Source organism: Pithys albifrons, chromosome 1, assembly GCF_047495875.1.
Source record: "Pithys albifrons albifrons isolate INPA30051 chromosome 1, PitAlb_v1, whole genome shotgun sequence".
NCBI lineage: Eukaryota > Metazoa > Chordata > Aves > Passeriformes > Thamnophilidae > Pithys > Pithys albifrons.
In genome coordinates this window covers 69,293,989-69,310,181 of record NC_092458.1, presented here as the reverse complement: position 1 = coordinate 69,310,181, position 16,193 = coordinate 69,293,989, and the positions used below count along the sequence as shown (strand labels likewise).

The following is a 16,193-nucleotide window of genomic DNA, read 5'->3' as shown; positions in this document are numbered from 1 at the left end:
AGTATAGATTCTAAATGAGCAATATATGTATTGTGGAAGCACCTGTTTCCTTCTGAGCTAGTTTCTCTTGTTTTGCTTAGTTGCAAAGATTTCATATTTGCAGGTGAATTACATTTCAGAAATAAATCAGAGGCAACAGGTAGAGGGGGCTAAGCAAGGGCTGTGGCTGCTTTGGCAGTGCCATCACTGCACAGAAAGTGACTGTGCTGAATTTTATGCCATCTGGTGACCTGGTCACACCAAAGCAAGTTTCACCTGGAGTCCTGCCCCTTATTCTTAAGAGCCATGAGGAGAGAAGGAATTGTGTGAAGGTACTCAAGAGATTCCACATCAAATGCTCTAGGAGAGATGAGATTTGGATCTCATGGTTGTAGCTCAAATTCATCACTAACATCACAAAACCAAACCCATTAAAACTACTTCAAAAGAGGCAGCAGAAGTTATGTTTCAAGAACACATAACACATTTTAGATTTTGATCCAGATTTTTAATAAATTGTGCCAGTAGAAGCTTTCAAAGGCAATGATATATCAATAAATAACAGTTAAATTGAGTTCCTGAGAAAGAACCTACCACATGAAAGAATGTCAGATAGATGTAAATAACAAAAAATGGCATTACTATATAAAAAAGCAGTAATACTGAATCTTACATGAACTGTCACAACATAAGCACTGCATACCTCAGAACATTCCTTTCATACAAATGTAAACAAATACACAATCATTTTTGTTTAGTTTAGGCTGATGAATTCATATGTTGTTGCTTAGATATCTAACAAATGGATAGGATATGCTAAAACATTAAGGAATAATATGTGGAATAATATATGAAAAAAATAATGAAGCTCCAGATTTAGAAATAAAATAAAGCAAAAACACATTAAAGGAGTGAGGACTGTTTTCCTCAATTGTTACTAGGTCAATCACTTTAAACAGGACTGTTACACTAATCTGAATTAAGGATTTTTGTGTGTGTTTACTTATTTAGTTATATATAATATATATGCAAATATGTATGGCTTAATTATCTTTAGTATTCTGATATCACTTTGAATAATTCTCACTTATACATACATGAAAAAAATGTATATTTTAACATAGTTAAGAACTGATACTTCAAAGAACGCCTATAATTTGACAGAAACGAAGGCCTATTGTGCTCTATCACAGCAACATTTTAACCTCTAGACAACAGGACAGAATGACCTGTTAACAATGCCAGCATTTTCGGATGTCAGTGCCTAAAACACTGGGGTTATAAATGGATACGCAGCCAGTTCCATGTAGGGATGTGACGTCTGGAAAAGCCATGTACCTTCAGGTTCCACAGGTGTCTGTGGAGCTGCAGGAGCGCAGGGTTGGACATCCTGGTTTGCACCTGCGAGTGCTGAGGCTCTGCAGGGCTGCTGGGACTGCCCCACGGCCACCAGACCAAACCAGCCCCATCCAGGCGGCTCCCACACATCGGCTCTGTTGTCCTGGTCTTGCTGCTGATCCATGCTAAGGAAACGCGTGTGCCGATGACATGAGCTGACTAAAGCCATCTATCACATCAGGCCACAAAACTACTGTTCAGTTACAACCTTTGCAATCTGTTTTACAAAATTAATATTGGATACAATCATAAGAGGAAACCACCCACACAACACATTATCAACACACGGTTTAAAACGGTCTAACTTTAGACCCTTATCAAAATGGATCCACAGGACCTGCCTGTGAATGGCAAGAAAAGGCCATGTCAAATAGAAAAACACTGCTCATGCAACATTCTTCACACACTAGACAATGAAATCACACCCAAATTGTCACTTGCTCACACTTTCTATTACACTCCAATAAGCAGAAGGAAATAAAGCAGCTTTAAGGTTGTGTCACAATTTTGAAATGTGGAAAATACACATAAGAAACAAAATCATGGTGTGAATACAATGGCATCAGTAAATTTAGAAAATTAGAGAGCAGTTTTCTTTTTTTCATTTTTCTTCTTCTTTTTTTTTTCTTTCTTACATTATTGCACAGAGACCTTTCATCACATGTTCTTCAGCTTTATGCATCTTCCTAAATGTGAAATAAGTGCTATGGATAAAATAAAAATGTAGAAAAGAAGAACAGCAGCATGATTTGTCAAAGTTAATCCCTATAATTTAGTAGGAAAAAAACCCTGCTATAAACAAAATATAAGTGCTCTTTATTCATTTAAAAAATAACGCTGACAGTTGCAGAAGTCTGTAAATGTTAGTCTGAGTAGGGGGATGCTGACCTCAAATAAAAATAGGCCTGGAAATGATAGACTGCTGGCCTTGCAGGTTTTGGTGAAGACCAGGATTTCAAGTGTCATTATAAACAGTTATTTACAGTAGAACTGACCTGAACTTTCAAGACTGCCATTTTTAGGACTTGGCCCTGCAAGCTTCTGACTCCTCAAGACGTCTCCAGCCTCAGCTGAAGGTACACTTGAACAAGTGCTGCAGGATCAGCTCCTAAAGGATCAGCTAAAGGCCCTACTGGATTTGAGATTAGCCTCTTCTGGAGTACTCTATACAATAATTTACACATATACAGGCTGACAAGCTCCAGTCTGATCCACCACACCTTTGTCTTCTACATCAGATTTCTCAGACTGGCCAACTTCCATTAGAGAAGGTTTGGGATACCTGAATGGATACCCGTTGTCATCAAAGAATCTTCGGAAAGTAAACTCATAAAAAGCATGTTCTGTGTGTTTGCTGTTGGAAGAGGCTAGTGGGTCCCATGTCCTGGTGCTGTCACCACTAGCATCGTTCCAGGGACTTTCTTCTTCAACTGGATCAAAATTGGAAGTGTCCATTGGATGGCTGATCTTTGGAACATACGGAGCTGGCTGCCTACGGATATCAGTAGAGAAGTCCATAGTGTGAAAGAAAGAATGGGCTTTAATATCATCTGCGCCATTTCTTCCAAGCCTGTCTTCAGCAGCACAGCAGAGCTTTGTGATGAGATCAGTTGCCTCAGGGCTTAGCTTGATCTGTGAGGGAATGTGCAGTGTGCTTTCCCAATTTATCACCTGCAGGTAAGAAAGGAATTGAGCAACTTGTAATCCTGTAAGCAGAACCTTTGTGACAGCCAACACTAACTGTGGCCAACACTAACTGTGCAGAAGTATACACTTAATGAGTCAACTCACAGTCTGCATATTTCAGAGGTCCAAGAACCCAATTATTGATTGCATTGCCTGTTAATAATTATTTTAATGAATCACACCCCACTGTTGACTACCAGACAAAAGAAGCAATTCCCTTTTGTAACAAGTCAAATTCCTTCCTGAGGGCTCCCATAGTCGGATTTGAGAACATACTCAGTTTACACATGATTTTGTGGAATGACTTCAAGGCATTACTTCACTTTGTCTCCAAAATGTAAACTAGGAAAAGTGGTCACGAGACAGATCCTTTCTAATGAAGAACTACTCACTGCTTGACTCTGAAAAACATTGCCAACTGCAATTATCACTGGCATATCAGCTTACTGATAGGCACTCTAAGGAATTTAAATGAACTCATACTTAAGAAATCAGAATTCTGCTGAGAAGACTCATAAAACCAATACCTATCTAAGCAGTTGGACAAGTCAGTTCTAGTCTGATATTGAGTGTCTTTGTTGATTGGGAAAGGATATGTGCTTGCATGGAACTATTTAAAATCAGGCTTTTTTAATCACTCCTTTCTCTAGTAAAACAAAGGGGAATAGGTCTGTGCGTGGAGGAGAAGGTAAGGGAAAAGGCCAACATTTTCCTACCACAGATTGGAACTTTGCTTCAACTTACCTTCATTTGGGTTTCTGTGGGTGTAGGAGCCAGAAAAGGAGGCTGTCCCACTAACATCTCAAAGAGGATCACACCAACACTCCACCAGTCACAGAGCTGAGTGTATCCTGAAAAGCAAGTCAAAAGGTTGACCTCCACAAGCCAAGGAGAATGTGTATAGAGCTACTTGCAATTAAGGATTAAAACCTACAGCACAGATTCTGCCTTTCCTCAGACAAATGATTTGTGACCTCTGCTGGCTGACCTAAATTTTCTGCAGTCAGTAATGATCTAATCCTGTGGTCTGTGAACCTTTCTCAATAAATTTAATTCTCAACAAAAAATGAGTTGTGAAGCCACATAATTAGAAAGAACGAGGGAGGTTTTTCTGTGCCCTGTCCCACAGCTACACAGCACAAACTGGAACTCAAAGAATAACAAAAAATGTTTAGCAACTGATGACCTCAGTAGGTTGAGTGCAGGTGACACTACAGGTTTGAAAAGCTGCTGAAACAGTCTGGCTCTAGAAACAGAAGAAAGCCACAGATGACTTTTTGAGGAAGTTCAAAGCAGAGGAACAACTTCAATCATTCAGCTGCTGTAACAAGACAAAAAAGGTGTATGTTTGGGAACTCCAAGAGACTGGAGAATTTAAACACTGATTTCAATAGACACTTGTGTCATCAGATGGTGTGGGGTTCAATGTGAAATCTCTCAGGGAGAGAAAGATCAGACTTAGGATCTAGCTAAGCAAACAACTTGGAACAACTGAACCTCCTTACTACAGTGACCATCTTGGTTCTGCATAGATAATCACAAAGTACTGTCTAAATTGCTTGACCCAAACTTCTGAATGCAGGATCTCCACTGTAAACTGTGGAAAACTTTCTGTTGGGTTCCCCAGGTTCTGGTTGGGAATCTGGAGGACATGTTTCGACAAGGTTGCATCATTCATATTTAACTGGTCCATCTAAATCAGTGCTCCAGAACCATCAGCTGGATACTCACTGGGCCATATAAACTTGATAGCAGTCAGTTGTACTCTGTGAGTACGGATAATATGGTTCATACTTGACAAACATCACTGCTAACATTACCCAACACATTTATTGGCAGTCTTACTCAAAGGCCTCAGAGTGTGGATATACAAAGACACGTGAAGTATGATCATCATCAGTGTCAGTAAGGTGATGCTAAACACTGGAGCATGGAGAGTTCTCCTTAATCTGAGCTTAGTGTTTGAGGCCTTCAGAATGAAAACCTTCTGAAGCAGCAACTTTATTAAGGGCAAAAAAAAAAGTATTTCAAAGCATCAGTGTTCCCTTAAACCGGAGAAAAATAAAGGTTTATCTACCTTTACGAAGCAGGACTTCAGGAGCGATGTAATTAGGGGTTCCAACTAAAGAGTGGGCTAGACATCTCTGATGCTGCTTCTTAGCTCTTTGTTCCAAAGTCTTCAGCCTATCTCCACATCTACAATTGGACACATCATCCCAAAGATCACTGGGCTCCATGCTGTCTTGTCTGATATGGCTCCCTTTCAAATGCAAGAGAAAGTTTATATTCATGATCATAAAACATGGATACAAAGAGAAAAGTATTTACCTAGATCTAGTGCCATCTTCTACTCTCACTAAAGAACAGCATTTAAACTTTAAACCCAAGGCATTTCCTTCTGCCTTCCCATTCAGATAGGGTTTTCCATACAAAATGTCCAACAAAATGTCTCTGTCTCCGAACAAGGAAGTAAGCTTCCATATGGGGGATACAGAACAATGGAGTATATTTAGGCTAGCCATAGCAATTGTTCGTGACCTTTTTGCCAACAGACACCAAGCACACACAGGAGATGTTTGCACTACTTCAAATCTGTGATTAAATCATTTCACCACCAAAAGAATAAACTGAAAAATTGCTACTGCTGCTGCAGTGACAGGCACATTACTGACGGAGTTTTGAACAGTATTGGAAACAAAAGGACTGGAAACAAACTAATTAAATGAATCAGAGACAGACACAAAATATTGCTATTGAATGACTGTCCATGTACACACAGTCACAGTTTCCTCAGCTGGCATTTCTGCCAAGAGGTAGGTGCTTGTTTCAAAGTAAGTAATGTGATACCATTCCCAATGAAGTCTAAAAATGTTACCTTTCTGATAGTATTTTGAATTGTGAGTCCATCTGAATCCAGTACACAGCCCAAAGTCAGTCAGTTTGATATGCCCATCAAGGTCTATCAGAATGTTGTCAGGCTTGATGTCTCGATGAATAAATCCCATTTTGTGCACACTCTCTATAGCCAAAGTGAGCTCTGCTATATAAAATCTAGCCAGACGCTCTGGGAAGACCTCCATGCGAATCAGTAGACTCATCATATCCCCACCAGGGATGTAGTCCATCACAAAGTACAAGTTGTCTTTATCTTGGAAGGAATAATAGAGTTTAACCACCCATTCATTGTCTGCCTCAGCCAGGATGTCCCTCTCTGCTTTGACATGAGCCACCTGATTGCGGTTCAGCACATCCTTCTTTCGCAGAGTCTTCATGGCATACAGGGCATGGGTATCCACTTTGCAGGCCAGGCACACTTCTCCAAATGCACCAATACCCAGAGTCTTGATTTTCACAAACATAGACTTGTCCATTTTGGCCCTTTTAAGTCTGTTGTAGTTGGACTCCTTCTGGTAGAGAATTTTCCTCATTTGTTCCTGTTCTGCTTCGCAAAGGCCAGCCTTTAGAGAGGAAAGGAAACCACAAGAGCGGGCACCGTTATATTCATAGCAACAGAACAATAAATGAGCATTCCCAAAACACATTTCTCAGAAAAATTAACCAAGAACCAGAAAAGATGAGTTCATGAGAGACATACTCTCTTGTATTTCTGAGAAACCAGCAAAGTCACTGTGCCCTAACTTGTTACCTGAATTTGCTATATCTGAGATTGGTCTGCCTGTCTCATTTGGCTGAATTAAAAAGGCATGGGGCAATACTGTCAGAGAGGGGAATATAACATAACTAATCTGATCATGGGATGTGGTTTACATCTTTCAAATGTGCACTTGGCTACTGCACTCCCTGATATGTATGCACACTGCAGTACAGCTTAATTTCAACTGAAACTTAAACCAGGATGCAGCAGTTCACTATGTTCATGAATGGTTCTCCAGGGCAACTCACATTAACGGTTCCTACCTTGGGTGCCGTTTGACTGTTGGGTTTTGTGTTGCAATTAAGAAGCTGGTTTTGACCTACACATTCCCAAGTACCTTGGAACCTTCTTTAGAAACTATTTTTCTTCCTCTGTTATATACAGCCTCCCCTCTCAAGGTCTGTAGATGTCTTCAGCACCTGTTCTACTAACTTCTCTTTTCCCTACCCCACCCAAAATACATGCATATAATGTTCAGGTCTGGCCTCTCCTTCTCAGCCACTGCAGTTCAGACCCCAGTGCTATTTCCCCCCTGAATGTATTATTGTGCCTCTGCATCTAAGTTGTAATATAGCTCCTTTGTCCACCTCCTGTCCCTTTCCCCACCCTTTAAGACAAGAGTCTGCACACTGACAACCTTGGTGCCTGTCCATCTCCTTAGAGCCACTGGTGGCCTCCCCCAGCAGAAGCCCCTGGGCTGATCCCCAGGATTCAGGACCACTGCTGCACGTCCCTTTCTTTCTGCATACCCCAGTTCCAAAATCCTGAATTAACTGGCATCAACTGAACCTCTTCTGAGAGGAAGATCAGTGCCTGGTGAGAAGGGGTCATGGGGAGGCAGGCTGGAGGAAGTTGAAGCTGCCTGACTAGCAGGCTAGAAACCCAAGCACACACCCACAGGGCTGCTGCTTAGGTTGATTTAATTTCACATCTGTAGGCTAGGTATCTAAAGATGAGTGTGGGCAGCCAGACTACGCAATGAGATCCCCACGGTAAAAAAATTAAATCTGCATGAATAGAGGATGGAGGAGGCCTGCAGAAACTTGCAGAACAGGTAGGATGAATTTTCAGACTGAAGAGAACAGCCAAATCAAAACCAGGAATACTGTTTTTAAAATGAAAGGTAAGTACATCAATCCATAATAAAGGAGGTGTTTATTCTTTAGGGTAAAATAATTAGTCTGTTGTGTTCTTGGTTAATTCTAAAATAATGCAATATTCCGATAGGCAAAATCTCCTGTGTGTATGTTCTCAGTCAGTGATGAGGTTGCTACAGGAAGGAGTTGTTTTTGTTCATAGCTGAATTATCTCTGAATGAAGGAAAGCTTAAGAGTCAGAAGAACTAACACAATTAAATGCTGTTTTACTTCTCTAGAGATCATTCCCTATCACAGTCTCAGGAAAATACTCACTGTGCAACACAACACAGTCTGTACTCGCAGTGAGGACAAACTATTAACTCTCACTAAAATGCTGACCTTTCAAGAGATTTTAAAGGATATTCTTTTAATTTTAACATTAACAAACAAACCACTGAGTTTTACGGAGCAATGTGATCATCAAATTAATTGACTCTGGCAACTGACCATGCTAGGGAAGACTGGGTAGTTAATTAATATCCACTATGTGTTAATAATAACTTTCCTTAGAGCTTAGCCTTAAATGTAAAAGTAGACTAGTCATATTCTAGTCATGCCTGGGAAAAAACCAAACCCTCTGTTACTTCCACATTTAAAAATTAGAACCAAAACTGCCAGAGCAACCATGAAAACTTGGCAGCTTTGCTTTAAACTGTCAGAGGATCAGCTTAGATTTTAGAGCTACAATTAGGCACAAAAGAAGCTCTATCGTGCAAGTGCATCTTCCTGAGACCTGCCGCTAGAACAAGTTCCAGCAATGGTCCCAAAATCATCTCAAGCTGGTCAAGATGTGATTACTTGCATGATGTTATTACTTACATGTGTTCAGCAGACAACTTCCAGTTAAGTATTACACACTCATTGGAAAATATGGCACAGTGAATACATTGACAAGTTGAACCATGGCTTTGGTGAATGAGCAGCTACCTTGGAACAGGGAGGAAGAACTGGGGCAAAGAGTTTTGCAAGAGCTGCCAAAGTATTGCCAGAGTTATCCCAGCCTCAAGCCTGCCCTCTGAGTTCTTGCCTATGCAAACCTAATACCTTCCTACTATGGGGGGTTTTCTTCATTTTACTTTTCTGGTATAAAGATACATCATTTCACATCTCAGGTTTTTCAAACAGCCTTCCAGACCTGTACTCACTTCTAAGTGAGTACAATCTGGTATAGGCAGCTATATGATACCTACTACTTCCACTGGAGACTGGCTTTCAATTTTTTTTGATGGATTAAAAATAGTAATAATCAATTTGACCCCATTAGTTTTTATTGTAAGAAAACAAGGATAATTACTTTTGCCATTTCTTGCTCCAATTGCAATCTTCTGTTAATTTTCTGCTGGTAGGTCTTTATGACATTTTCTACATGCTGCTCCATGTAGAACTTGAAGGCAAAAGGTGAGTAGCTCTTTATTCGAGATTCTCGCTTTTCCTCATCTTTGCCATTTTTTCGCACAGGCACTGGAGATGTCTGAATCTGCTTTTTATCCTTGCTTGGTTTTTCAGCTTTAGTGTTCTTGCTGCTTTTATCATTTCGCTCACTGTTCTCCTCAGCCTTATTGCACGTCGAATTGGGGACAACACGGAGTGTCTGCTCTACACCCTTGCATAAGCAGTTGATATCGAACTGCTCAGGGGTGCCAGGCAGTAACAAATGCTTGGGATATGGTGGTGGTGGACAGCGCAGCTCCTGGTTACCGTAATCCACATCCAGCTGATAGGCACCAGCTGCTCCAACAGGTGGCACATGCTGCTCAATGATCTCCAAGCCATCCACAGCCGGTGCCTGCGCGGGTAACCAGCCAGGATGGGAAGGTCCCACTGCAGTCTGAGGCTCAGGTCTCATCACTCTCATGCTCTTCACTGGCTGCAGAATATGAGCAGACGTGACTGCTGTGATTGTATTCGGAGATGTAATTGAAGGATCAGGTTTTCCTGGAGGAACCTGTCTGATAGACACTGTCACTTGTGGCTGTTGCTGGTGGTTGTTAAAGGAGTTAGTCCTGCTTGGCACTGTGGCATCGGGTCTGAAGGATACATGTTGCCGTGGAGATGTTTCTATTCCTGGATTTTGTAAAGAATCTCGGCGTGATGGCGTTGCTGCCTGCCACTGCTGAACTTGAGGGTTATTCATGTCATATAGGTCCATGTTCAGGCTGTTTCTAGATGGAGTTAACAGACTTTGTGGTGGACTGTCTGAAAAATCATTAGCAAAGGGTGGACCTCTGGGTATCACATGCATTTGATGAGAAGAAGGACTTGTCTGTTTGTGATGAGAATGTGATATATACAGGCTTGCTGGTGCCTGCTGAAATGCATGACCAGTATTATTCTGAACAACTGCCCCTTTATTTGGGAGATTGGCATATCCTCCCTCCTGCTGCATCTTGTTTTGGAAGGATGGACTCCGCTGAACACCATAGCCCATAGGCTCCCCCTGCACCATCATGTGCTGCCTACTGTAATGCTGGCTGTTGGAGCCATGGGATGCCTGCAGCTGCAAGGCCTGACTGCTGTGATTAGACACTGGGTAATTAATCACAGAAGACTCAATATTTGCAGGGTATGTTTTCTGCTGATGGCTGGTTGTTGTGCTGTGAGTGCCTGCTCCCGAGGGTCGCTGTACAGGAGCATTCATAGCTGAAGACTGTGAAGCAGAGATTAAGTAGTCCATGTATGGCCTTGGAACTTCAGTAAGCATATTTGCACCTTCTGCTCCAAAGCCTGTCCCTTCATAGGCTGCGTTACTGATCTGATGGTAGGACGGAAAAGATTCATTTGATCCTTCAAAGCTTGGCCTGCGAGTTACATTATTTGGCACAATACCCTTTCCTTTATAAAAAGAACACAGAAGAAGGTTAGGAAAAAATTCAGGTGAACCAATTACTTTGTATTACTTATCCATCTATACATACAGACATATATACACACAGAGGCACACTGCATAGCGACTATGTGTTATAAAAACACCTTTCAAAATCTAAATTAAGTACTCAGAACATTTAAAGTTATAGGTGCCAAGTACTCCTACTGATAACGAGCTACTGTGCCACAACACTGCTCATGCCAGGAATCATCAGGGAGTCCTATCAAATCATGAAAATAGAAGCACAAATTCCCTAACTATGAACTCATCAGATTACACCGCAGCCTGGTTTTTAAAGCTGGACCAGTATTACCAGTTACAAGTCACGAACAGGAGGAAGCTACAGAGCAGGGGGTAAGTACAGCACCAAGGGGAGGACAAAAGCTCCCAGAAGGACTGTCAATACAACTTAAAGTCAGCACTGCTATAAGCTACTAGGTCATCACATAGTCCACATCTTCTGTATAGTGCGCCCACTGCTCTCACAAGGGATCTGTTTACATCTCTCTGTGGCACTGTTCTCCTCAAAAATCCTTCCCTCCCTCTTCACTTAAACAAAGGCATTATACAGTTTGTCCTGTATTCTTTCCAATGTGTTGGACACAGAGTATCTGATCATCTTGCATCTGTTTGGAAGGAAAATCTTTCAGGGTGTCAACATACTAATCTTAGCTTGAAGAATGTGCAGAGACAAGATAGCAGCATGCCTACAATGGAAGTGTTAACAGCACTTTTCATCAGTTCTTTGGTCTGAGGACAAACTGCAGGTGGATAAAGCACTGGCTGTGCTAAAAGTACAAAGGGAGACACTGGGCTGTTGTTATTTTTTTGTTCCCCTTCTAGTTCTTTAGCTTTCACAAATCACAGGATTTGGCCAATTTATGCCTAAACAATCTCCTTTTAAAATCTCGACTTCACAAGGCCTGTAAGAATAGTCATATTGAAGTAAGAGGCTTGAACACTGGATTGTAAGCCTTTTGCATTACAGTGTGTCCCAGCTGGGTCAGATGCAGCACACCTGGGCACAGGTGCTGACTCCTCACCCTGACACACAAGCCCTGCTGTACCCAGACACACAAGGACATGCATGTTATTAAGAAAGGTTTATGGATTCTCTCTGCACACTGGAGAGGCTGATCCCATGCTAAATGACACCTTTATAAACAGTGTAATGTTTGCAAATGGAATCAGGCTGGACAAATAAACAGGGTTCTTTAAAGTGAAATCTACAGTCAGCAGCTCTGTGTCCTGTGATAACACAAGGCCATGCTTGCCGCGGCCATACTTGCAACAAGTCCTTGACAGCCCATCTCCTGGGACACAGCGAGAGGCACTGATGGCACTGTGGCATCCTAAGAAGTGAGGACTCTGGCCTGCAAGTGGGAGGCAGCCATAAGACCCATGTGTCATTTCTGTCATAGAACCATAGAATCAGTTGGGTTGGGAAAGGCCTCCAAGATCATCAAGTCCAACCCTTGGTCCAACTCCAGTCCCTTTACCAGATCATGGCACTCAGTGCCACGTCCAATCTCACCTTAAAAACCTTCAGGGATGGTGAATCCACCACGTCCCTGGGCAGGCCATTCCAATGCCTGATTACTCTCTCTGGAAAGAATTTTTTTTCTAATCTCCAACTTAAATTTCCCCTGGCAGAGCTTGAGCCCGTGCCCCCTTGTCCTATTGCTGAGTGCCTGGGAGAAGAGACCAACCCCCACCTGGCCAGAACTTCCCTTCAGGTAGTTCTAGACAGTGATGAGGTCACCTCTGAGCTTCCTCTTCTCCAGGCTAAACACCCCCAGCTCCCTCAGCCTCTCCCCATAGGGCTTGTGCTCCAGTCCCTTCACCAGCCTTGTTGCTCTTCTTTGGACCCGCTCCAGCACCTCAATATCTGTCTGTAGGATTCCTGGTGAGCCTCAGGGGCAAACTGACTTTGCTTTTCCCTTTCAGAGGCCAGGAAGGAAAGCAGCAGCAAGAATTGTCTTTCTTTGGGATACATAAGTCAGCTGTGCCAAGAATCTTGATGTCTGAGAGATATGATGTCCACTGCCTAGATTTGTATACCAGTAAATCTGTTCTGGTCTGACAGAGGAGTACTTGGATTTGTAAAGATACCAAATGTGGTGGCTACACATGATTTATTTTTTCTACATATTCCTATCCAACATGGTAATCTATTTCCACGCACCAGTATATGGAATTCAAAACTAGAAGATTTAAATTCTCAAAATGCAAATGAAAAGTTGCTCAGTAATCACATATTTCCTAATTAATTAGAGGAGACCTGTGCTGTCCCAGCACAAACAATACCATGCCAAACAGGTCAGTATGGCTTTCTGGCACCTTAGGCAGGCAAACCATCAATTGCATGGTATTTAAGTTTTACATTCTGTGTATCCTAAAATCGAAGGTGTATCTTCATCTGGAAAGCCTAAATATTCAAGACAGCTGCATGCATTGGAATGTTAAGAAAGCAAGACCAGACACAAATGAAAGACAATGAAGCAAATAAAATGTTAACCTAGAAAGGATTTTCAACCCCTTCACAGGAAATACATGCTCTTTAGGACTGGGTGTGTTCTTTCAGTTTAAGGAATAAAGCCTTTATAATATAAAGCAAAATACAGCTTAGTAACTCTGTCAAAGTTATTTAAAATTCTCTTCTAGGTGCACCTGAGGCCACATTTGAGCATGTATTAGGGCAGAGCTCTCCAAATAACAAACTGGCCAGTACTGCTTAGTCTGTCATGTGGTCATTCTGTAGGGTAACACTAAGAAATGTTTAGAGGTTTCCAGAATTTCTCCAAATAATAAAGCAGGAAGTCTAAGGCTGATAGAAAGGAGAGCTGATCTGCTCCATCACCCTTTTTCACCAAATCAAAGCTTCATTTTTGAGAGTGACCACCTGAAAAATGCGATTCTTTCCTGTATGTGGCTACCCCAAGGAAAGAAGTGGCTTTAATGAAGATCTCACTCCTGTCCAGGAACTTCTCTTTGTAAACTGAATGGGATTTCTCTTCCTCAGCTTTCCTCATCTTAATCAGCTACACCAAACCTTTCCCAACAAAGATCTGCAATTTGACCACAAGGCAAGGAGGAAAGCACTGCCGAGGTGGCCAAGAACAGAAATCTGACATGTGGAAATCACTTGCACTCAGTAAACTCAAATTATGACCACACTTGGACATCTACACTACTGTAATGGGATTGTTTGAATGGTTTCGTTAGTCCAGCACAGAGAATGGGTGCCTGTCTGCTTGGCCAGCTTTTTAACTGAAAGAAAATAAAAGCAACAAACTCTGTCCAAACCAGATCAAAAGCATTCTGCAGGGCTCTTAAGTGCCAATATCTGAATGGAAACAATTCTTGCAAGGCCTTTTGTCAGCTGAGGTCTGATGTTAGCTGATGAGGCATATGCAGGGCCCAATGTGCTAATTTACATGAAACAGGAGAAGTGAGTGGAAAAGCTTCTGCTAGCTTGGCCCTCACTATTTCTGCACTGTACTTACAAGGATGTTCTTGTGAACAAATTCCTGGGAAGTGAGCTATTTCACAACTCCATAGCTATTTCACCTACAAGCACGAGCTTTCACCTCACAGTAAATCTGAGATGAGTGAGCTGACTTGCACCAAAGGATAAGCGTATTACTGTTTAAGAAAGTGGACTAAGAATGTGTACATAGACAACTGTTTCAAATCAGGTGAGTTGTATTCAGGTTCCAGCCCAGCTCAGCTGACAGGGCCACATTCACTTCACTGTCTGCTACAAGATTCCTATGGAACACTGTCAATCCACTACTTCTCACCAGTGATAACCCCACTTTACAAACTAGCTTAGTGCAAGAAAGAACACAATTTAAAAAAAAAAAGTTCATGCCTACCTGGTGAGGTTTGCTTAATTACACGTACTATCTGCTCATTTCTAGGATCCAAGTAGCTCATCTTACTGATATACTCCAGAGCTGCTTCAATACTTCTGCTACCCGTCTGCTTCAGTGCTCGAACAGCCATCTCCTGTATAAAGCAAACAAGAATTGAATCCCACTGAGGCAAAACCCAAGCACTGTACTGCAGGCTAGAAAACTCTAAGCATTCTTGCATTTATGGAAACATTAAAAACTTCAGGTCACAGCTGCCTGAAACTAAATGGACTCATATTTTGAAAACATCCGCATGCGTTACACAACTCAGAAATTAAAAGATGAAAACAACAAAATACACAAACTCTCCCTAGAGTCTGACAATTAAAGAAGTATCAAATTGAATTGCATGCTTTAAGATTCCTAAAAAAACTCCCAAAACCGTGTTTGAATCACGTCTGGAAACAGCAGCATAGTTTCACATTGAATGAAATATTTAGCTTTTGATATTTAAGAGCATGTCTCTTAGTCCCACCTGAACACAGTAAAAGTTTTATCCTTTCACAGATGCCACAAGGAGCTAATTAAGGTGGAGGCTGATTTCTGCTCATTAGAGCTAATGGGGAAGAAAAACTGCTGTTTTCAGTACAGCTGGGACATCGTTCACTATTTGTTTGGAAAATGACTAGGCATTCCAAACTCAATGTCCCATGTTAGTCTTTTGGGTTGCATTTACTGGGCACAGTGTTTATCACTGAGAAGTTACTGTGGGTGCCGGACACACAACCTGAAACCTTCAACTGGGGCCAATATGAATGCTCCAGTTAAACCAGTCTAACACAGCCATGGTACAGCCACAAAGTCACAGTTCCCTGCAGTTTGGTTTTACTCCTACTTATAGCTCAGGTATCTGGAACACCTTTCAACAATGGCTAGTATTGCATCATTGCAGAGCAAAAGTCACAAATCTGCAAAGCAAAATTCACAAATCCGCAAGGCAAAATTCACAAATTGTTGTGAGGCTGCAAGGTCTTTTCTGAAATGATGGAGAAATTGAGACCCAGAGCTTTAATGCTGAATTCAACTTACTGAATTTCACCCATCAAAAACTTAAGATAACTAGTCAAAAGCAGTTTCTGAGAGCCTTTCTATAGTCACCTCCAAAAGGCAATTCATAAAATAGACATAACAGGAGATGAACTGAACAGGTGATTAGAGGACTAACTTGAACTGAACTCCCACCTCTTAGAAGGCTGAAACGAATGCCACCACCAAGGAGTTGCCTGCAAATGTCAGTATTCTATTATCTTGCCACTTTACTGCTATTTTTAGGGGAATTCTGTCATCGCAACCTGCCCACTGAGCGCTGAATCAGATGGAGTTTGTTCCTCCTTGGCCTGGCTGACTGATTGCAGAGGTGATGGCTGGGTTGGCACAGGCACACCGCCCTCCCACGGGTCAGCTCCGTGCCCTGGCTGGCAATCAGGTAGTCCCAGCTGGAGCAAAGAGCAACTCTGCTTGACTGAACTGCAAGTACATAGAACATACTCACTAATTGTTTACTTAGCAAGGGAGGATCATCTCAGATGACACTAATTCACACTTAGCACAGA

General features: G+C 41.8%; 1 protein-coding gene across 2 annotated transcripts in view; it reads right to left on the bottom strand.

Annotated features, from left to right (window-relative positions):
* Window positions 1-471: 471 nt before the first annotated feature.
* LATS2 (large tumor suppressor kinase 2) overlaps window positions 472-16,193 on the bottom strand; it is a 51,091-nt gene continuing 35,369 nt past the window's right edge. The window contains exons 3-8 of one of the 2 annotated variants that reach the window (XM_071554134.1): window positions 14,602-14,734; window positions 9,152-10,689; window positions 5,939-6,521; window positions 5,141-5,323; window positions 3,808-3,914; window positions 472-3,048 (exon numbers count right to left, since the gene is read on the bottom strand). In XM_071554134.1, the coding sequence (XP_071410235.1) occupies window positions 2,554-3,048; window positions 3,808-3,914; window positions 5,141-5,323; window positions 5,939-6,521; window positions 9,152-10,689; window positions 14,602-14,734 (3,039 nt within the window). In that variant the 3' untranslated portion in view covers window positions 472-2,553. The remainder of the gene's footprint in view (window positions 3,049-3,807; window positions 3,915-5,140; window positions 5,324-5,938; window positions 6,522-9,151; window positions 10,690-14,601; window positions 14,735-16,193) is intronic. The other variant, XM_071554144.1, reaches the window with a different exon arrangement.